This window comes from Melospiza georgiana, chromosome 3, assembly GCF_028018845.1.
Source record: "Melospiza georgiana isolate bMelGeo1 chromosome 3, bMelGeo1.pri, whole genome shotgun sequence".
Taxonomy (NCBI): Eukaryota; Metazoa; Chordata; class Aves; order Passeriformes; family Passerellidae; genus Melospiza; species Melospiza georgiana.
The window spans coordinates 68,902,225-68,925,202 of record NC_080432.1 but is presented as its reverse complement, the minus strand read 5'-3'; the positions used below and the strand labels follow the sequence as shown (position 1 = coordinate 68,925,202).

Genomic DNA, 22,978 nt, shown 5'->3' with positions numbered 1-22,978 from the left:
TCTGGGTTCTTTCTGACTTTGCATCGTAATTTCAGCTGAAAAGATGAAGCTCTTTCCCAAATTAAAGTGATGTGCTTTTTAACTACTGCTTTAGCTTGAACAGGGGCATACACGTGATCTTGCATTTCCTTTTTGTGGTTCTTAACTTGATGACAGCTTTCCGGAAATAAGCAGCAGATTAACGAAGGGCTGCACTAGGTTACATCCTCAAACACTCAGCATGCTTAAAACTAAAATAAAACTTCTTTACTTGGTTCCTTCTTTTACCATAAACATACAAGCAGTGACTGAATCGTAATTTAGATGTATTTACACTTGCTCGTTCAAATGCAACTAACCCATCACAAGTTCTGTGCTGGTAACTTTGAAACACTTCCTACTTTGGGGTTTTTGAAACCTTCACAGGTACTTTCCATAAAGTAACTATTTCAAATTAGTCCCAGCGTATTTGGACTACAATCTCTGCTGAACCACAGAAACAACATCAGGATAATCTGAAAAGCTAGGTAAGGAAGACTCCACACCTGGAGTGCAAATCAGAGGCCTAAAGCACACTAATAGCATGATGCAGCTGAAAAAATTAAACAATACTTCTCAGCTCCATTTTGCTGGCAAGCAAGTCACCCTCAGACTAAAAGAAATGCAGACACTGAGGCCTGAAGTAGGAGAAGATATCAGCAGAATTGAAGGTACAATAGGGCAATGTTGAGTGGGGAGAAGACAACCTTGCTGAGCACAGGTCTTCCACCAAAGCAAAGTGTAACTGTATTATATTTGTGTTTTTTTCCAGCCAGCCATCCCAAGTCCCACCGGTCACAGTGTGAACCTTTGGTTGATTTATCAAGGCTATTTAAATATGACCTCACAGACATTACAAACTTCAAGAGATCTAGAAGCACTAGCAGTACCTAAAGGAATATTTCAATGGATGTTTCCCCTGACTCAGAAAGAATTCACTTTTGAATATTGGTGTGTCTACGTGAATCCTTTCTAAAAGCTGCCACTTGGATTCAATTTTTCTCCCAACATTTTTGTAGCCTGTATACTGCTCCCATCAGTGCCCAGTGCTGCACTTGCCTGGTGGCACAGCTCTTCCCACTGCCTGTGCAGGAGCTCTATTCTCTCACTCAGGATTGAGATATCATCTGCGCTGATATATACAGACAGGGTCTCCTTCAGCAGGGAGAGGTGTGCAAGGTCATCTGTCCAACCTTCAACAGCATTCTCTAGCTCCTTAATAGAAAAACACAAGGAAAAAGGACCAGTTTGCTAACAAATAAAAATTTGAGTATGTTGGTGAAACAGACAAGCAGTGTTACCCACAGATTTAAGTCACATCTGAGCAGACCTACCGTGTCAAGGAGACTGTTTAAGCCCAATCTCAATGAAAAAGAAAACATCAACCCCAAATTTACCAATATTTTCACAGATGGTACTAACTCCCCAATACAGAATGAAACATTAACCTTGTAACAACATTCTACTCAACTCTCTGAAGTTCAAAGGTATCTGGGAAGTTCAAGTACTGGTTCAGACTTCTCTATATTCAAAGTATTTTCAAGTTTGCAATCCACTTCCAAAATGCAAATAATACAGCCTAGAAGTGTTGTCTAAAATCCCCCATAGTCACTTCACCTCAAACAAAAATCACTCAACCAGAAGTTTAGATACCATGAGTATAAATTTGAGTTTAGAATTTCTGTAACAGAAACATACCAATATAAAGCTTTTCTACAGTATTCTTCAGACCCTGTTCTGGTATCACTTTGATCAGATCTATATTTACTCTGAAGGATTTGCATTATGGTGAGATCACTCTGGTATTATAGTGTCCATATGTTTCTTGTCATGGGGATGGCTGACTGGTTTGCATCATCAATAATATGAACCCAGTTAACAACAGAAGAAGTTACTGCACAAAGGCAAAAAAAAGATGAGACAACAATCAATAGAGAAGTGCTTTACCTTGCAACGAATCTGCTCTGCATGCAACTCATCATGGTGATCTGGCAATGGCTGAGAAAGCTTTTTCTTGAATGATCTTAGCTTCTCCAGGGAGTCTCCTATGCCCTTTTCGCATTTTTCCCAGTCCTGAAAGCAGAATGTTTATTAGACTTCAGTTCTGATCTGTGTTATATTTATGTCAGTTGATTTGCCTAAAAATAACATGCTCTGAAAACTCCCTCTAAATAATACAAGAAGTCTCAGACTTTGAGAGACATGTAGATTTTTTTTTGTTTAGGTCTCTGTTAGTAGATATACACAAGGTCTTCTGGTTTTAAAATTTTGTCTAGATACAACTCCATCCTTTCAGCAGTCTCTCCCTGACAAAATTAATTTTCCACTTCCTTTCTTGAATGCCTGTATTAATCACACCATTACTCTTCTACAAGAGCTTCATTCAGGTGCATTAATCTCTGTGAAAAAAAAGAAAAAAGTGGTTGGGGAAACTGCAAATTCAGTGCAGATTGAAGTACCTTCTTGAAATCAGCATCTTCAGTATCAGTATCTTCCTTATATCAGGATTCTGGCAGCTTCATCCTGCTTTAGTGTTTGTATACTTAACAAAATTTTTAATGTGTTCAATGCAAACAAACCCTATGAAGTAGCAGTATGGTTTTATCTGTCTCACCTGCTTGTTAAAGCCTTATATTAAGGCAAAAAGATCCCTAATAAGCCCCCAAAGAACACCAGTTGTGTGATACCAGAAAACACAGAACCTGTATTGAAACTTGCATTGGAACTAAGTCTTCTGTTTCAAAAATTTCTCCTTCTACCACTGCCTTTGTATTTCTCTCCTTCCTTTTTTTCCCAGTCTATGCCAGTATTTCATGATCATCTTGATGAAGAATTAGCCATATCAAATAATATGACCTTGCATGAAAATAGCCTGTGATGTTCTTAACACACTTCCCCTGCTCCAGCATGGGGTTCTTCCCATGGAAGAGAATCCCCCACAAACTTTTCCAAGAGCTGGGAAAACTTTTCCTATGGGCTGCAGTTCTTCACAACTACTGTGGAGAGAGTCCCTCCCATGGATTCCTTACAAACCCTCAGGAACAGGCTCCAACAAGGGTCTGGTACAGAGTCAGAGCCAGCAAAACAGCCCTAGTGTGAGCTCTCCATGGGGTCACAGATTTCTTCAGGCATCCACCTGCTCTGGTGTGGGTCCTCCATGGGCTGCAGGTGGATCTCTGCTTCCCTATGGACCTCCTGGGGCTGCAGGTGGATTTCTGCTCCACTGTAGAGCTCCATGTCTCTACCATGAGCTGCAGGACAATCTCTGCTCTGGCTCCTGGAGCAGTTCATCCCCCTCCTTCACTGACCTTGGTGTCTGCAAAGTCACTGTTGTCACACTGTCTCACTCCTCTCTATGGATGCAATTGCTCCTGCACAGTAATTTTTTTCTTTTTCCACCATCTTAACTTATCCCAGAGGCACTACCACCATCACTGCTGGGATCAGCCTTGGCCAGAAGTGGGTCCATCTTGGACCCAGCTGGCACTGGCTCCATCAGACACAGGGGAAGCTTCTGGTAGCTCACAAAAGTCATCCCTGCAGCTTCCATCTAGAAATATTTTGCCACTCAAACTCAATACAAATATGTGTAAAAATTTGTGCAAAATAAAATAAATTTTTGCTGTATTTTGAAAACAGGAGTGGTATGGATATACTATATTGGCCGTATTCTGGAAATATCAATTACAATATATCCACTGACATGCAAGCCTGTTATGAAGTATTACCACTCCCAGTTTCAGAGGTGGTGAAGGGTAATTGTTAGTTCATGTACTGTAAATGCAGTTCTGTATTTGTGTTTTTCCACTGAGAGAGCATTCCTCCACCAGGGCTCACAGTGAGAAAGCACAAACTTGCTGAAGAAGTACAGAAGGAATTGCACACTTACTTTTAGCAGCAAAGCAAGCTGTTTCTTTTGTTGCTCCAGCTGAGTGCTGACTATCATCCAGCGCTCCTGGATTTCAGTAAGCTCTGCCTGCAGGACTGCCTCAGCTCCACTGTCAGCAGAGAGCAGCAGTTGCTTCCCAGCCTCCACAGTCAGGATGTAACTCCCTTGTTGCCTTAGGAGAACTTTCTCTTTGAGCTGAAAATATTAACAGTTTTCTGTCAGCTTTGTCCTTTTAATTAAAATTAGCACTTAATTAAAATTCAGTAATTCATTCTCAAGCCTCTATTTTAGTTGGTTGCATACCCTGTCTTACACATGATCTATGGCCCAAATGATTTACCCTAATATTTTCACAATCATTTACTGCAGCAAACCTTTAGAAAATTTCTTCAAGGAGATGAAGACATGAAAGACTTCTTTCTCCCCATTAATGTCAGTATCTCAACGCCTCTTAAAGAGAAATATTTCCTCTAGATCCAGCTATACTTATAAGGGTTGTTATTCTTATTATATCCATCTTCCAGCTAAAAACCTTGAAGACACCAAGCTGCTTACTAGATACTGTTAACCTCTGATGAAGATGGACACTCAAGGGATCCTTGTTATCTGGTATACATTCTGCAAACAGGTCATCACTATATTTTCAAGACTGTTTCAGTGTGGCACTAGCTGAGAGCAAAAACAGAAGCAAAAGTGGCTCAAGAGCGAGGGCCCACTAAGTTCTCTCTTTCATGTTCTTTATCAACCCTACCTTTGCTTCCATCACACTTCTGATGTTATGCCAGTTCCAGAAAAGAACTGTCAGAGCAGACATTTTAAATGGTGAAGGCTGTAAAAAAGGCAGGGATCTTTTCCTTTTTCTTCAGCCGCACTGCACATACCTGCACTTCATCCAGCAGCACTCTTGCTTGCTGCAGTGGGACAGGAGCACTGCCCAGCTCGGTTGCTGGCTGGCAGGACATCTCCAGCAGCCACTTGCGCAGCTTCTCCGCCATCTCCGTGTAGCGCTGCCACTGGTGAATCCGGCTGTCAATGATCCCCCTCATCTGCTGTGCTCGGCGAATTACTCCTTGCCACTGATTGCTCAGAAGAGTCAGATTCAGATTAAATTCATCCCTATTACAAATAGATAAATAATAAAGAAGACAAAGTAACCTTCATACTTGGATATGTTTGCTTAATGAAATACATTGAAGTGAAAGGAAGGTGTCTGCCAATTACAAAACACTAAGAGAAAAGCACTGAAGTCCTCTGAAGGCTGACTGAGGATAAGAACTTCATGTACTGGGAGAATTAAAGGGATTCAATTATTAACGCCTTAAAAATCCCAAACGCTTAATGCACAAAACTCTTCTACCTTCTTCCCAGAAATACACAAAGAAAACCCATAGGTTTTGCGAAATTCATAGTAAATCGTAGAGATTTCACATTTCACCCCCAGATTTATTACTGAGTTCAAAGCAGGCATAAGATACACATAGTATTAATAAAATTCTCACATTCCAAAAACCAGTTCATCTTTGTACCATAACCTTAGCAAAGTCAATGCATATGCCCAACTGTGAAGCCACCGGTGTTCCACTGATTTTCATTCATTTGAAATTTGATCACAAGCATTTAAAATGAAATCCCAGGTAACAATGAATACCTATTCCATCACATTAGGGCTGCAGGTGTTCTTAAATGGCAGTAGGGAATCCTCCTGGTGGAGGCAAATCCCCAGGTGGCATAAATCAAATGTAGTGTCACTGCAGGCTCCTTTGGTGAAAGTGACATTTTGAAAATACATCAGAATAGATATATATGTAACATGCTTTATATTCCAAGACAAATCTTTGTCAATGAAGCGGCCTCAGAAGGTTATTGTATTCCCCAATGCGTTCACATGCCCCATAGCATTCTAAAGAACAATGTCTTAAGATCTGGCTAATTAACAGCTAAACCACAGGAACAGTAAGTTCCACTTCAGAAGAGCGTGATCTGAACACTGCCATCTGCTACCTTCTCTGTTTGGAAGTCTCCCACTAGTCTAACTGCACAGAACCAGCAGCAGCAACAACACAGCAATGTCTACCTGTCATCCACCTGTCCTTGTTCTAGGAGGTGCTGCCCATCAGAGATAATTGAATGCAAAATCTGCTGGCGGCTGAACATCTCTGCCTGGAATAGCTGTTGTACAGGAGACAAGGAGGTTAAAACAAGATCTTACTTTTTAATTCTGTCTTTATGCACTGATAAAAATGAATTTTCATATATTTAATCACATTTCAAATTAATTCAATGGGAGTTTTTTCATGACCCTAATAAAAACATATTGAAAACTCTCATTTTAGATTTACTTTCTGCTTCTAGTACTCATTATTAGTTCCTCAAGACCAATATTATAAAGCTCAATTATATCAACAGGAGATAGATTTTATGTTTCTGAGCACATTTGTGTGATTGACACTATCATCTACAACAAAATCTAGATAGGGTATTTTTGTTTGGACAGAAAGGGCAATTTTTATTTTTTGACATGTTTAAGAATTTTATAATACTTTGCTTTGCTACACAGACCATGTGTGATAGTGTTATATAAACTTTTAATACACTTTTACATTGACAATAGAGCCTTAAAAGAAACAGCTATGTATAGGAGCTAGAAATCTATTTTCCAATTCTTTCAAGTTTTCATATTTATTTTCCAATTTCCTTCACAAACAATAGCAGCATAATAAACTTTCACAATACTTTTAAAACCCTCTTATTACTTAAATGTTACTTAAGACAAAAAAATTTCCTAATTACTACTTAAGCAAACATAAGTGTACTTAAATTTATTTTTAAAAACGTCTTTCCTTTTAGTAATGGAGCATGTCTCTATGTAAGATTCTTCAGGAATATTTTTATGCTAATGAAGGTACACACAGGCATCACTGGATGGACTCTATGTTCAAAGGTTTACAGAGAGTTTCAGAGAAAAATTATACTAGTATGCAGCTTGAGGTTTTTTTTCTTTAGTTAGTGATGGTATTTGCAGTTGATACAAGTTCACCCTTGCCTGAGCAAAGAGCCACTATTCTCCACTTCTCTTATACGGCATCCCACCAGCTCAAATTGTGATTGTACCAATCCCTGCATCTGCACTTGCCAGCAGAACACCCACTGGCCCCTGCGCATTTAAATCTCTCAAGCACATTGTGTGTAGTTTAGGCCTTCTAGATGATGCAGTAATTTTTTAAAATGAGATTTTGCCTCTCTGAATCACTGAGTTAACTCTGAGGTGCTACTCAGGTCATACATTTTCTCATAGAAAGAAATAGTGTTGTCTGATTTCTTTACAGAAATATTTGAGACTGTTTGAATGCCTTGGCACTTATCATTGACTGAACCTGAATCAGAGGGAAACTGAATGCTATTATTATCTCATGAATGAAGCCACAATAGCGTGGCACTGAGAGTTTCAGAAAGCTGAGCAAAAAGGCAAGAATTTTACTTTCTGTAGCATCTATTTTTGTCAAGTTAGGGGACATGAAGCACAGGAGGTAACAGCATCTACCAGCATTGTTGACAGACTGAGACTAAATAGAACACAACTGCTGCAATTGGTTAAACAAGTCCCCCACCCAAAAACCCCAACATTTCCCACCCTCCCCTCCCTCCACACCCCAAAAAAATCTGAAAACAAAACAAAACAAAACTAAAAACCAGCAAAACCAATTCCTTCAAAAGGGAAAAATTTTAATACTATTTTAGGAGGACAAATGAAATAAAAACTTATCAAGCATGGTAAGTCTGCTTAGAGTGGATGAATTCAATCCCCACACAAAAGTAGAGATATTTTGGTCACCATCCACCTTTCCATATTTACACTCTGTATATAAGAATACTCTGTTAACTGTTACTCTGTTACCTAAATTTGTCACCCAAATTTATTCTCATATGTAGATCGCCATGAATCACAGAAACAGGAGCTCAAACAAGGAGGAAAGGAGGGCAAATGTTGAAATGCACAACACTGGCACACTGGGGAAAATTTTGGTAACTGAGTTGGCAAGGAACTTCCTTCCCCCTCCCCTGCCAGCACTTTCTCCCTGGAAATACATTGAGACAAGCACTTGTCTCAGTGCATTCCCAGTGCTTGGGAGTCCCAAGCACTGTCCCATGTACTGGAGAACCGTGCAAGAGTGATTACAAGATCGTCCTGGCAGACTGATGCAGGCATCAGCGCTAGCACATGATGTGTGAAAAGATCATCACCTCCACCTTGTGAACTCCACCAGGAAGATATTTCTAAATAAGGCCACTGAGGTGGTTGGGGTCTTCTTCGGGTAAAAACCAGCAAAATTTATGAGTTTATGGAAAATTTATGGAAAGGCAATAATAGAGCTGGAAGCATTTCAATATCTATTCTAGGAATTCAGGTGGAAACAGAGTATTTTCCCATTGTTTTCAAAAATACAAAGCAAAACAATGTGAAAATGCATCTCAAGAAGTTGATATTGGACCCTTTCTGCCACAAGTAGTGAGAAAAAAATTCATAGTGACTGTCAGGAAGCACTGAAAAGGACATTTTGTAATGAATACAATAAATGTACATTTTGTAATGAATGCTTATTAAAAATGCCAAAAATAAGTTAAAAAAAAATAAAAGCAGGTTACTTTTTTAAGGATAAACTGCAGCACTTAAAAAAGCAGGTATTACTCATCTTAATTCTGAGATTACTTTATAGTTGCAAAAAAAGGGCTCAAGTAGAATGCCCAAGTAATGTTCATCTGCACAGATCAAAGTTTCAGGAAAGAATTAAGCTGAGATCTCAAGACAAACGAATGCAAGAAGATTGCCCTAACTCCCTTCAGATAATTATAGCTATGACTGGACACAACAAATGGACAGTCTCTGTAAGCTTAAACATCTCAGGTCTTTGAGATTTGAATGTCCAGAAATAATTACTGGGCATTCAAATCTCAAAGACCTGAGATGTTTAAGCTTACAGAGACTGTCCATTTAATGCTGGCAGGAATGAAAGAAAATAAAATGGATGACATTTTTGAAAGCAAAGGCAGCTAGATGCTAAGGCAAACGTATGCTAAAAATGGTTGTGAATTACTTTTTGCTATCAGACACTCATTCAAACACTATGCTATGAGATATAAGGCAGGAGAGGGGGAAGGACATAACTCTTCCTGTAATCCAGCCTGAGTCTAGGGGAAGGTCAGCTGAAAAAGTTGTGGGAACTGAAACTACTGGGGCCACATGGGAGCTCTGGTATGAAAATTGACTTCTTTTACTTGATCTTTAACAGGAATCTTGGCAGTAACAATATGGGTGGAGAAAAAATGTGCACCACTTGACTTCACAGAAGAATCATAAACTCTGAATCTAGTACTAGTAAAAACTCTGAATCAGTTTTTCCCTGCAGCAAAAGCTGTGCTAGCTCCTGATTTGTTACAAACAAATGACTCTAGCATGCAGCAAAGACCAAATGAATTTGCTCTCCAAGGAAATGTTATCAAATGGAGGCCCCATGGTGAACTGTAGAACTCAGTACTTGACCAAAAAATCTTCCTTTAGTATGCTTTTCAAATGCTATATGTGTTGATAACTTAGTAAAAAAATAAAAAAAAATCAGAATAGAGATTTTTCTCCAGTTATGAGTGAAAGCAAAGAGCCAAACAACATGATAATTGCTAGGTTTTTTAAGGAGCTTTGGTTTCCTTGGTACAAATGAATCTGAAGTAGACTAAACGCAGGGGACACGCACTCACAGGCACAATGACGCATTACACAGACACTCGAGTCCTCCTTCACGCTGGCTATAATTGACATATTTGCATGCTTCTGTTTTTAAGTTTTCCTCATATGGTGCACACAAATACAATTCAAGGCATGCTATTGTATCATTCAAAAAAAAGAATGTGCATTCCTTCTATGTATAAATAATATGTGTATTAGCGATGTATAAATAGACATAATTACTTGCCTCGTGTTCCCTCTGTTGCTCCAAAAGCCTTTGGTAGTTTCCTGAAACCTCTACTGCCAACTTCTGCTCAGTCTGAACTAATAAATCCATCCAAGTCCCACATTTCTCCAAGAAGGTCTGCTGCTGCAGCAAGAAAGACTGCAACTTACTGAAAGAAAGAAAGAGAGAGGGATTCAGGTAATTCCGAATCAGGGTAACACCTTTCCCCGTTAGCTACCTCATTTATTTATTTAGAAAAGTAGCAGTCCCACTCATTTCAAATCCTGCTAATTTGCGGCAAAAGTGAGCCAAGAATGAGCATCTCAGTTCAATGGCTTTGCTCTTTATAAATAAGTACACCAAAGAAAAGGAACTTTGGTCAATAAAATACCTGAAACATCTTTATATTCTGCAAAAGGTATACTTTCTAACTTGTAGAAAATGGTAGAAATAATAAATCTTTATTTATCCCCACCTGAATCTCTCTGTAGTCTGAGATGAGATCAGAGACCAATGTCTGTTCAGGTTCTGCATCCTCTTGATTTCCTTGTCATTCAGAGGAAGCCTGTAACCCAGCTCATTCAAACGGTCCAAATCAGGGGCCATGCTGCTGAACTTCAGCATTTGACTCTGCAACAAACAATAAAAGTGATAACTGGGAAGTTCATGAATTACATTATTATTATGAACTAGCACTCAGTTAGATTTAGAACGGCCTTGGTTGCCACCAAGTGGTAAGCAACCTCTATGCCAGGGAAAAAATTATCCAGTATCCATCTTCTGGTCCCAGACCAGGAGAAAACTTGTGTTCATGTTTAAAAGTGTGCAGAGAAAGAAATATACTCAAATTGCACTGAAGTGTTTTGCTGAACTGATGATTTACAGATCAGAGCTGAAGAAGCAGGCTGGTGTTGAAAGCCCTGTGGTTATACTGTCAAAATAAGTGACTTTTTCCTTGTTTCGTAGCCTGAATTCTAGGCTGGTAAATTCGCACTGAAATAATTCAGATTTTTATTTTCAGGTTTTGTTTTGCAGCACAGAAATACTCAATTCACTCCATATGGAAAATGCTCTGCTTTTTAGCATATACAAAGTGGAATTCTGTCTTTAGTTAATCTTGATGGAAAAAGAATGGAAGATTCCAGCGACAAAAACAGCCTAGATGGCAAAGTTCACCAACTTCCTTCTGAAAAAAGGAGAGGGAAAAAAGAAGATCCAAAAAAAGAAGAGTGTGCAAGACCTTAAATGGAAATCACACAGTGCACACTATGATTGCTTCTTCAGTATATCAAGTTACCCAAATGCATAAAGTACTTCATACCTAAAGGATATAACAATGAGACAGGAATTGAATAAATTCAAAAAAAATTGAGTGAAAACAAGAAGAAGGAAATATTCAAACGCTGCTACTTTCCATGCCTATTTTGATCTATTATTAATTTTATTCTGAACAGTTTGACTGCCTTTTCATCTTTACTCAGGGGCAATGTGACAATCATTCCCTGACTGCGGTCAAACTTCAATTTCTCATTCTTACACTTTTCACAAGTGATAGTCCTTTACCACCTACAGAGTGCACATATGATATCTGTGCATACCCTGCATACAAATAACCAGGCCAACAGAAGAAAAACCCCAGCATTTCTTTTGTTTATTAGTCACCTTGAGTTGCTCCATTCTACTCTGTATTGCCGAGACATCAGATGAGTGACTGGGATCCTGTTCTTTCAATGTTTCTTCTGCTTCTGTTATCCAGGTCTCAAGGACTTCCAGGTTCTTGGCAAAGGTTTGATAGTCCAGGACTCCAGCCTTGAATACAAAAGGATCCACAGCTTAATAACTTCAGCTTCATGGCCTCCTTTACACTCCTGTTTATCTCATTATATATTTGCAAACAGTTGAATTGGCTAGGAGCAATTGTAACTGCTGCTTTGCTTGCATACTGCAAAATTAGCTGGATTTTCTTTAGGTTAGGAAAGGATTTTTGATCACAGCAAAGGAAGCATTTCAGCAAAGTGCATAAATGTCTCCTTACCTTGAAATGGATAATAATTTCTAGGTTTCTTTTATGAAAGAAACTCCTCTGTTTAATTTATTGCCAGTAGAGAGAACTAGTAACTCTTATTGCAATGTTAAATTAAATTTTTTTTTTGTGTTTTGTCTCCTCACAGTACAGTGATACTATAAAAACAGTGACACTGCTAGATTTCTTGAGTAAATCTTCTTCAAACAGAAGTTGCTACCTTTGTGGCTTTTTAATCCAAATAGTTTCCTATGAAGTACATTCTTCCACTCCTTTTTTCTTCTTTAGACCCTGGTGACACAAGCAATTTGGCAACATCTACTAAACAGACTTTGGCACAAATGGTAGGTGTCAGTCTGGCCACTGACATTAACAGGGATGGCAAAAAATCAGTTCTACACAATATCTGGAATCTCTCATTTCTTTTTCTTTTGAAGAAATAGACAGGAAGAGTGGTTGATTTCAGGGGAGCAGTAGCTGTGGATGCACTATTGTTGTGTGCTGAAAACATGGCCACCTTGGCATTCCAGACAGATATTTTCCTGCATGAGGTTTGCTATACTTATCCCAGAATTTGCACCTTTTTACAAGGTCTCTTTGCTGGACTTGAGCATATTTTCTACACTCAGCTTTGGCTTCCAGGGAAGTCTAGGAAAAGCTAACAGGTAGCAGTATCCTCTTTTCCCAGGCAGCTTTAGCTAATTTATGTTTTCAGGAACCACAGGATGATCACATTTGAGGACTGTAAACATTGTCTACATACCTGAAGTGCAGCCTGCTGCTTGCGGAGAGCCTGTTCCAGGGCTGACAGATTCTGCTTCAGAGAGAGATGATCAGACTGTATGGCTGCTGCTGCTGAAGCCTCCACCTGGCTTTTCAGCTCCTCCCCCAGTTCTTGAAGAACAACCAGAGACTCCTGCGCTGTTTTCAGATCTGTGAGTACATCCTGTTGCAACACATTGAATAAGGACACGAATAGTTAAGCTGACACTCTGGTGGTATCATCATCCCCTGATTTAAAGGAAGAATGAAATGACTGAACTCGGGCACTGTAAGGAAAACTTTAATTCACTACTGCATTTCAATATCAAACTTTTCTTAACTTACAGTTACATTCTGTATGACTTGAAGAATAAAAAAAAATATGTCAAGAACCTGTACAGAAAAGAACTGAAAAAACACAGTGCTCAACTACCTTTGAGCAAACCTGAGTTGTTGATGAGGCAATAACTGTTGAAAGAAATCTTTTGAATTTACTGAAATGATGGTCCTAAGCAGTGGCAGCCATCTCTGTGAATTGATACAGGTGTAGGCCTCCTTTTTCCTCCTGCTATGATTTACCAGGAAGGCTGAAAAAATAACTTCTGTAAATGATCTAACATAATTGTTATAGAATGGGACACCAGGAAATAAATTATTTGAACCAAACAATTTCAATTTCCAGTCCATGGTGCCTCATTATGGCAGAAATGCTCCAAAAGATCATGAACATATTTATTTTTTAAACACTAAGATTTTTTCTCACTGCAATTGTTTTGCTTACATTGAGACAATTCATATTTTTTTTTGTTCAATGACACTTAACATTAACTTAAGTTGAAAAGAACCAAAATGTAAGCACAGAGAGGAGATAAAGTATTCTGCTGCCTTGAGATACAATCTTGAAAAAGGAAGAATCTCAAGGTTTCAGAGACAATGGGGTCCTTCCATAGGGAAGAATAAAGACATCTCCATCTTCCTGAAAATGTGAACAGTCTTGGTTGGTGGGAATATAGTCAAAGGATTTTGAGTTTCTTTCTATTATGAGGAACTTAGAGATATAAGTTGCTTATAAGAGAAAGAAACTCAAAAATCCTTTGACTATATTGGTAGAGACACTTTCACAAGCATAAATACCTTCATTAAACAGGACCTTAACACTGAATCAAATGATGCAATTTACCCACCTTCCCCAGACAGAAGACTTTCGATACAAGCTTCTGAAACAACATAACAACAACTAATGGAGGGATCAAAATTTAGAGACGCTCATTGACATTTGGGTAGCATACATGCAGCTGTATCCTATGGCTAGTCTGCATCAGTAAAATGAAATATATAGTATACAAGATTCCAAAACACCAACTACAGCAATGGAGAGCTTCTAGAGATTTTTTTCTTTTTTTAGCCCACAGAGCTGAGAAAAGCTGCGAAGATGAACATACATTGCAGTCCTGAATCCAAGAAGTAACTTCATCATCAGCGATGTCTTTGCCGGTTGCAGTCTTCAGGAGCTCATTGGTCTGCTCTTCTCGCTGGTGCACTGTGGAAGAGCACTGCTGGTAGCAGTCCTTGTACCTCTGCCACAGCTGGAGCAGGGCCCTGCTGGCACGCAGCCGCTCTGCAACCTCCTGCAGGAGGTTGTTCCACCTGGGGAGGAGACTGTGTCAGTGACCCAGGCCTGGGAATCCACAATAACAATCTGTGTCCCTCTTTCTCTCTGCTATTTCCCACGGTCTCTCGACTTTTAGAAAAATTGGCAATAATCAAGATACAGACATTTGGTGAAAATAATACCATACCAAGGAATTTCTGTTTCAATACCAAACCTGGCTGTTCTGAGCTGTCACAATGTGTGTGATGTGTGCTACATCTTGGATGCTGTTTATTAATGCTGGTGGTCAGAGCTGCAGCAACTTTCTACAGTGAACCTCCTGCTATTTCCACTTAGTACCCTCAGCATTACAAGGCATCCATGACCACCCATGCACTGCCAATAGCAGATTCCTGTAAGGGCCTAAGGGGACCAGAACAGTTGTAAACTAGACACCATTTCCTCTCCTGCCATTTTCTCCCAAACTCTGACGCAGTATTTACTCATAAAGCTCTGTGTAACTCACTCATAAAATACTCCCAGATATATTAAAAATCTTAATATTTCTATTATCCAATTAAATATGTAATCTCCCTTTGAATTCTTTTCTATAATAACTTCCCAGTGAATTTTTTTTCTCTAATAGCAACCAGGAACACGCGCTTTCTCAAATGTGGTCATAGTTACCAAACTGCCTAATTGTTTCCTTACCACAGAAAAACACTGTATTTATCAAGTATTATTATATATGATGAAAAGCAAAGATTTTGGAGCAAAAATTCTGCCAGCCATCACTGAAACTGTTAAATTCTATGGTATCTTAATAATCCCTCCTCCCACTTCCAGTTTCTAGGACAGGACTGAACACAGATTAAAATAAATTCAATGTGATTCTGCTTTCAAAAAAATTCCCAGCTTTCCACCAAACTATCTTTTTTCTTCTGGATCCTCCCTTCCTGTATCTGAGTAAAGCCTTTTACTAGTTCTTGCCTGAATTCAAAGCTGGGGAAGCTGTTTGCCAAGGTGCTGGTGAGGGGCTTAGATCTTCCTGTCTATGATGCCCTTTCTACAACTAGAAATAGTAACCTAAAATTTTAGGAAGCTGATGCAAACCATTGAAACATTGCAAAAAAAATTTCAGATAAAGTTCTCAAATTTCAAGTGCAGTATTATTTTCCAGCATGGTATTTATAAATCTTGGTTGGCAGTGAAGCACAGAGAAAAACTACTGACATTCACACTCAAATGCTCACTGGAGAAGGTATTTCATTTATTATGACGAGTCAATGAGAGTTTTAATTCAGTCCTTGGCAGAAGGAATAATCCTGCCTGTTCCAATAAACTTCTTGTAACCCCAGGAACTTAAAATAATAAAATATAAGAAAAACAGAGATAATGGAAAACTGGATAATTGATAAATATAGATTTGCTACTGAAAATGAAGTTTAACACAAAGACATTTTCTACCTCATATTCACTTCTTTCAAAGTGTTGGTAAGTGTTTCAGTCACTGGTGGGTGGCATTCTTTCAACAACTCATTGGTCACAGAACCAAATTTCCGTAAGCTATTCTCCTGTTTTTCCAATTCATCTTGTAGGCTCTAAAGCAGAATAATAATGAAACAAAGCCATGAGTTAATAAAATGCCACAATGTAGAAGCATTTCAAAATAGTATGCACCAATTGCATTAGATTATGAACAAAAACTTGATTTCATGTGCTTCATATAAATAAGTTGTTTAATATAAATATGCTTTTTTTTACAATGGTAAATTGTAAAAAAATATACTATTTTTTTACAATGGTAAATAATACGCTTTTTTTACAATGGTAAATTACTTGATCATGTAAGTGTCTCAGCTCCTGGAACATTATTTTCTTTGATCATCAATCTACTGCAAGGTTAGTGGGGGGCTAAAAATGTGATGTCAACATGCACCTGTAGCTCTGAAGCCAGATGAAGTAGCATGAGAACCTTTAGTTTTTATGGCCATCAGCATGATTTAAAAACTTGTAACAATTTGATGGTATGGCTCAAAATTACAAAGAACGTCAAAAATCTAAAAAGAAAACAACTATCCCAAATTATTTTTTCTGCAAAATGAAACATGCAGTAGCTGGTTTACAATGTGTTCTCTTAATGTCATGTGATTTTAATGTGCCAGTATGTCTTCTTCTTATAAGCCAAAGCCTTACAGTTATCTGTATCCATGCAATTTCAGATAAAATTAACTCTCTTCACCTGAAGTTTATCAACTTGGACTTTCACAGCTTCCAGAGAACCAGTAAGAAGATAAAAACGGGACAAAGAGTATCTGGCTTCTGTCAGGTAACTGTTCAGTTCCTCATAAGCCACTTTGTAAATGCTCCACTGATCAAGAACAGATTGCAACAATATCTTCAGCTGGCTAACCTGGGAGGAGGGAGGAAAAAACACAAAAGTAAATTAAAAGCATTCAAGCTATTTGGGATTTGTTTAAATTATTTTCTTCCTTGGGATCTCACATGCTTATTGTGCTAAATGCCTAATTTTAAACCTATTGGATAATGAAGACTTTTTACAACCATCACCTGGGTTTACACTGGGAACAGCATAAAGTTCTATTTCATTTTATAAAGGCTGGATGGAAGGGCCAAAGTAAAGATGTCAAAATTAATTTTACTTTGGTCCAAAGCAGATCAAGGGAAGTTCCTTCAGACTATACATATCCCTAAGGTAGGGAAATCAGCCTATGGAAATCAGCAGAGAGGCTAGCACTAACACACTGCATTCCTTCTGAGAAGGCAGACAAATGTCGATCAATGCTGAATTTGAATGCTGAAAATTAATGCTGATCTCTTCCTTATTCTGTGAGACCTGTGGGATTGAAAATAATCTGAAAATAATTTGGTACCTTTACACTAAATATCAGGAAGCATCCAAAAAGCTTCACTTAGAATGACTAAAATCATTGTTGAAATTAAGAAATATTATACCCATTTCATGTGGTATGTGTACACACAAACTTGGGGATTGATGGCTAGAGATGGAAAGAGGGACATGATTCAGAATCTCTTCCCCTACAACACAGAAGAAATCCAGTAGCTGCAACTGTTAATTCTCCCTCTCCTCCATGCCTTATGAGGTGAAATTTTTCCCCTTACGAATTCTTTTACCATATGATCCAAATTGGCCCAGGAATGGTTAATTTCTTGCAGTGTATTCATAACAGCAGAAGAGACTTCTTCTTTCTTGTTCTGTACCAAAGAAAGACCACTCTTTTCCACATTTTCTACTTCTTTTTCCTTAGTTCTTATTGATTCTTCTAATTCCTAAAAAAAAAATCAAAACAAAACAAACAAACAAAAAAAACAAAACAAAAAAACAAACAAAAAACCAAAAAAAAGATACCTGAGTTTAATTGACTAAATAATACCTTGATATAAAAAGGATGCCCTTAACCTCCTTATTTTAAAAAATAGGAGACATGCTGGCATATTTTGACTTTTTATTCTCAAGGCATTCACAACTCATCAGCAATTTCATTGAATATTTTATGTTCCCTTTAAAGTCTGGCAGTTTGTTGTTGGTTTAAATAGAAGCACATACTCTACATAAAACTTCTGTATAATTTTCTGCTCTCTTGTAAGAATAGAAAATTCCTTGAAAATAGCCATTCCTAGCTGGGAAACTACCTATATAATTTCACAGCACGGTGCAGGCAGATCAATATAAGTCCTGCATTGCTCTGACTCATATGGGAAGCTCTGGGGCTTCAGGCAGCACAAACACTGAGTCTGAGCAGAGTGGGGCAGTAAGGCTAGCAGGCTTCAGGCCAGCATAGATTTGTGTTCACCTGTGAGTATGATACAGAAAGCAGACTGTGAGGCGATTACAACCTTGTGTTAGCCCTACATTTACTAGCACACCATGCGATCTCAGGTTATTTTGTCGTTTTCGCAAGCCTCTCCTCACTGAGAGAAACAGATCAACAGAGAAAGAAAAGAATACAACAGAACCTGGTCAACCTGAAACCTCATGTCTTTCAATAAATTTCACTTGCTCTGAATCCCAAAACACAACAATCGAACCACCGCCATAAGAGACTTTACACTGTAGACAGTTGGGAAAGTTTTTGGAATAAATAGAATTTATCCCTGCACAAATACGACACACTTTTGTCTATATACATATTTGTGAGAGCATTTTTGCAGCACTATTTATTCTCAGCCTTTTATTCTCCTGTATTACTTCACATTTCCTCAAACATCTAGCCATGACCCTGTTCCAGAGTGCTGCCAGACTTATATGCCATTTTTAACCAGTTGACAACAACACAAACACTTCAAAGTTGAACATAATAAATTTGACTTTCCAAAAAGTGCATTTTTGCACTGAAAAAATTAATCTAACTCTATACAATGTTGTTCCAAAATTCAGAAGAGGCAAAGGTTTCAAATGCCAAGACCAGCAAATATTTCTGGTTCTCTTGGAAAAGGGCTTTTTTATTCATAATTTAAAACTCATAACTGAATTAAAGATGCATTATTTGACAGGAAAAAAAAGTTTAAGTTCACTTATTGATATGATGCCCAGCAGCAACTAGCATTGGTTAATAAATAAACTCCAGCTTTTGTACTAGTTGAACCGGATATCTGGGAGTGTCTGACACAGTTATTTCTTAAACAATTTGTTTCTCTGCTGATCAAAGTCTTGTCATTCATAACTAACTCCCCAAGTGTATTTGCTAACTTCCCTGACCAAAAGGAACCAAAAAGGTGATAAATCAGATTCAGCTTTGAACTCCAGCCAAGCAGACTGCTGATTATGTCAGGCTATGTTAAATTACCCTTGCTTTAGTTGTATGGGTTTATTGTGCTGAAACCATAAAGATACCCGAATTAAAACTAAGCACTTCAGACAGATTGAAAACTCAGGTCAGCAATTTCTGAAAAAAATTTGACCTCTAACATATCTGGACTAACCACCCTATTTGCCTTTACAGAAACAAAGATGGGTTTAATGTACTGGTGAATATATAGCAAATTCTTTTATAGATTTCATTTGAATTTACAGCTGTTCTCTTTGTGAGGAGATGAATGCTAGATTATATTTGTCCCATGAATTAAATTAATGCAGGAGAGACACATAAATTTAAACACACTTCCTCAATCCCTTTCAGGGGGATGAGAACACCAAGATTTTGTGCATTCAGTTGGCCTGAAGGAGTTTTAATTTGATCTGGCGTGAAACTTATTATATGGTATCTGGTAGGACAAAATTATTTTGAACAAAAATTATGTGATCCTGATACTGTGTGGAGCCCTTGTCTATAAATTCAGAAGTATCTGTTCTGCCTATATACCTGCAAGCTTTAACTCTGTCCTGAAAGCTCCAGAGGTAAGCTTCTTACTATTTATATATGTGCTGCTCTGAGTAAGCTGTTCAGAGAAAACCGTGATACCCTATACAGCCACAACACTGCTGTGTCATCCTTGTATGAATTCCATGTGAAAAACTGTGGTGGTTTTGAACTTATGTGCATTATGTATAGCTGCATTTTGCCTCATCTCATCTTTGCACATCATAATCATGACTCTCTATCCTTTTCTGGATAGTTAAATATTTGAAAAAAATCCAACAAAAAACCAATTCCCAGGTTTCTAAATGAATGCCTAAAACTTCCTTGGGTTCTCGAATTTTTCTCTGAATAGTCAGGTGCAACATATGAAAAGGAAAAAGAATGGAAAAAAGTGGGGTGTGGAGGAAAGATAGTGAAAAGGTAGAAAAAACCCGTAAGACTTGCTGAACAGATATGACAACATCTTCCTTTGACAGTCTTCTAGTTCAGGATGCCTGGCACGCTTTGAAATGTCCAGTGTAGAAATAATGATGACTTTAGTTGGTCTTAAGCAACTTTGAAACATTACAGCTCCTTCCTCCTCTTTTTTTGCTGGCACCTTAGGAATGAAATCTCTCCTTTACTGAAGTCAGGAAGAGTTGAGCCACTGACTTCACCAATATGAAGATTTCATATGGATTTATCAAGTGTGGTTTCAAACTCCTGGAAAGAGAACATTATTATTTATAAGTAGACATTACCTGACAGTCTTTCAAAGCATTCTGCACCGAAGCCTGGTCTCCAATTTTTTGTTGCTGTTTCAGCTTCTTCTCTTGGGTTTCAAACCAAGTTTTTAGGCACTGCACATTATTTTCATATTCTGTCCAGGATTCCTGCAGACTTTCCAAGAGCTGAATCTGCAAAGAAAAATTAGTATATACATTCTCATACAATTATCTTTATTGGTGGGTCAGATATATAAATCATTGAAAACCAGTGCACAGTAGTGCCTTCTTGGAATTCAGTACTTTCAGAATTTAAAAACAGTATATACATTCAAATTTAAATTGTAACTAGTATTTTTTATAGAATTAATAATAACCCTGGCTTCATTCAGCTTGGAGAAAAGAAGGCAAAAGAATCAGCTCACTGTGCTGTCCACTCCTTATAGGGAGGCATGGGGAAAGTGCAGGCAGCTTATTCTGGGGGATATCAAATAAAAGGGGAAGATATAACAACTACAAGTTGCAACATGGGAAATCCTTATTGGGAACAAGACAAAAACTTGTCCCCCACCCGAGTGGTTAAGCATGAATCAGCTACCCAGAAGAATCTGTGGAATCTATCCTTGGAAATTTTCAAGATTCAGCTAACCAAGTCCCCTCTGAGCTAACTGTAAAGTTAGCTCTGTTTGAGCAGGAGATTGACCTAGATGACCTGCAGAGGCTTCCAACCATTACTATCTTATTGTTCTACACATTTTGAAAGTTCACTCCAGAGCAGCTAGTTTATTTTCTTTACCTTTTCTGTTATCAGGCCTTGAAGGATCTGCCAACGTCTGTTCATTGCTCCGAGCTGTTCTGCAAAATCAGTTTTGTCACTGCGTTTACTTTCAACATCCTGGCTGCTGATTTGTAGCACTGACTGGTTCACAAAGTCGACAGTCAACTGTTTGCAATTTAAATCTATCTTGAAACCCTAGGAAAAAAAAAATTGAATAAACAAAGCAGCACGTAAGCACCACAATTTCTCACCTTCCTGCAAAACAGAGGAAAAATGTTCAACAGCTACATCTTTATCACACTGTATAGAAGGGTCTTTTAGCAATTGGGCAGGAATTAGAAAACAAGTCCCTCCCACTGTAAGAAAAGAGAGGGTTCAGCACCACTTGATGAAGCTCGATAGGCACAAGTTCATGGGACCTGATGAGATGCATCCCAGGGTCCTGAGGGAGCTGACTGATGCTGTTGCCAAGCCACTTTCCATCATATTTGAAAAGTCATGGTGGTCAGGCAAATACCCAATGACTGAAAAAGGGAAAACATCACTCCTATCTTTACAAAGGGAAGAAAGGAAGATCTGGGGAACTACAGACTGGTTAGCCTCACTTCTGTGTCTGGGAAGATCACGGAACGGATGCTCATGGAAGCAATAGTAAGGCACATACAAGCCAAGGACGTGATCCAAGACAGCCAGAACAGCTTTACTAAGGGCAGAGCATGCCTGACCAATCCAGTGGCCTTCTATGGAATGACTGCACCAGTCAACAAGAGAAGACTGACTGACGCCATCTACTTAGAATTCTGTGAGGCTTTTGACACAGTCCCAAATGACATTCTGATCTCCAAATTAGAGAGACATGGGTTTGAAGGGTGGACTATTCTGTGGACAGGGATTTGGCTGGATAAATGCAGCCAGAGGGCTTTGGTCAATGGCTCTGTGTCCAGGTGGAGACCAGTGATGAGTGATGTCCCTCAGGGCTCTATTCTGGGACTGGTGCTCTTTAATACCTTGATCAATGACTCAATGAGATCAGACATACCCTCAGCAAGTCTGCAGAGGACATGAAGCTGAGCAGAGCAGAAAACTTGAGAACTAGGCCCATGAGAACTTAATGGAGTTCAACAAGTCCAAGCGCAAGGTGCTGCACCTGGGCTGCGGATGTGAACTGATTGAGGATAGCTCTGCAGAGAAGGATTTGAGAGTTCTCATGGATAAAAAGCTGGACAATAAGCCAACAGGGTGCCCTTGCTGCCCAGAAGGCCAACTCCATTGTGGGCTGCTTCAAAAGAAGAGTGGCCAGCAGTTCGAGGGAGGTGATTCTGCCCCTTTGCTCGGCTCTTGCAAGACCCTGCCTGGAGTACTGCATTCACTCTGGCAGATACAATAAGGTTTAATAATATGCATATTGCTTTGGATTTTCCTAAAAATTAAGGCAAGCATATTAAAAATTATATTCCCATCGTAAGTAAACAGCAGAGTTTTTTGTAGCAGAGTTTTTTGTAAGCCAAAAGTAATTTTGGCTTCTTTTCCACAGTATCAAATATTTCGCAGTTCTAACTTGCATGCAATTCCAACCACTCTACAAAGCTGGTGATTTTTTTTTCCCTAAATCACTTGTAATTTACAAGTGATATATTTAATTGTGAAAACAATGGAGAAAATTCAAAAGGAAAATTAATAATATTGCCACTCAGTACCTTGTACTTCTGGACATAACCCTGAATTGCCTTCTGTCCTACTACATTTTTTATATTTTCTTCATCCTGCTGAATTACATTTTCCATCAGTGAAATCCAGCTCATAACTTCAGTGATGGCATGGCGAGAAGGAATTTTGTCCATCTGGAGCTGTTGAGATAACAGACTTAGAGCTCATGTTGTAAAGAAAATGGGTAAGAATTCCTTGCTTTGAATTAGCACAGTTTCA

At 38.5% G+C, this 22,978-nt stretch overlaps 1 protein-coding gene across 18 annotated transcripts in view; it reads right to left on the bottom strand.

Annotated features, from left to right (window-relative positions):
• SYNE1 (spectrin repeat containing nuclear envelope protein 1) overlaps nucleotides 1-22,978 on the bottom strand; it is a 290,137-nt gene that overhangs the window by 38,396 nt on the left and 228,763 nt on the right. For all 18 annotated transcript variants that reach the window (XM_058021621.1, XM_058021620.1, XM_058021626.1 and 15 more), the window contains 16 exons: nucleotides 22,750-22,899; nucleotides 21,071-21,247; nucleotides 20,311-20,466; nucleotides 17,385-17,540; nucleotides 16,471-16,641; nucleotides 15,696-15,829; nucleotides 14,080-14,284; nucleotides 12,639-12,821; nucleotides 11,515-11,661; nucleotides 10,328-10,482; nucleotides 9,874-10,021; nucleotides 5,982-6,076; nucleotides 4,789-5,023; nucleotides 3,908-4,102; nucleotides 1,966-2,091; nucleotides 1,078-1,233 (listed from right to left, as the gene is read on the bottom strand). In XM_058021621.1, the coding sequence (XP_057877604.1) occupies nucleotides 1,078-1,233; nucleotides 1,966-2,091; nucleotides 3,908-4,102; nucleotides 4,789-5,023; nucleotides 5,982-6,076; nucleotides 9,874-10,021; nucleotides 10,328-10,482; nucleotides 11,515-11,661; nucleotides 12,639-12,821; nucleotides 14,080-14,284; nucleotides 15,696-15,829; nucleotides 16,471-16,641; nucleotides 17,385-17,540; nucleotides 20,311-20,466; nucleotides 21,071-21,247; nucleotides 22,750-22,899 (2,589 nt within the window). The remainder of the gene's footprint in view (nucleotides 1-1,077; nucleotides 1,234-1,965; nucleotides 2,092-3,907; nucleotides 4,103-4,788; nucleotides 5,024-5,981; nucleotides 6,077-9,873; nucleotides 10,022-10,327; nucleotides 10,483-11,514; nucleotides 11,662-12,638; nucleotides 12,822-14,079; nucleotides 14,285-15,695; nucleotides 15,830-16,470; nucleotides 16,642-17,384; nucleotides 17,541-20,310; nucleotides 20,467-21,070; nucleotides 21,248-22,749; nucleotides 22,900-22,978) is intronic.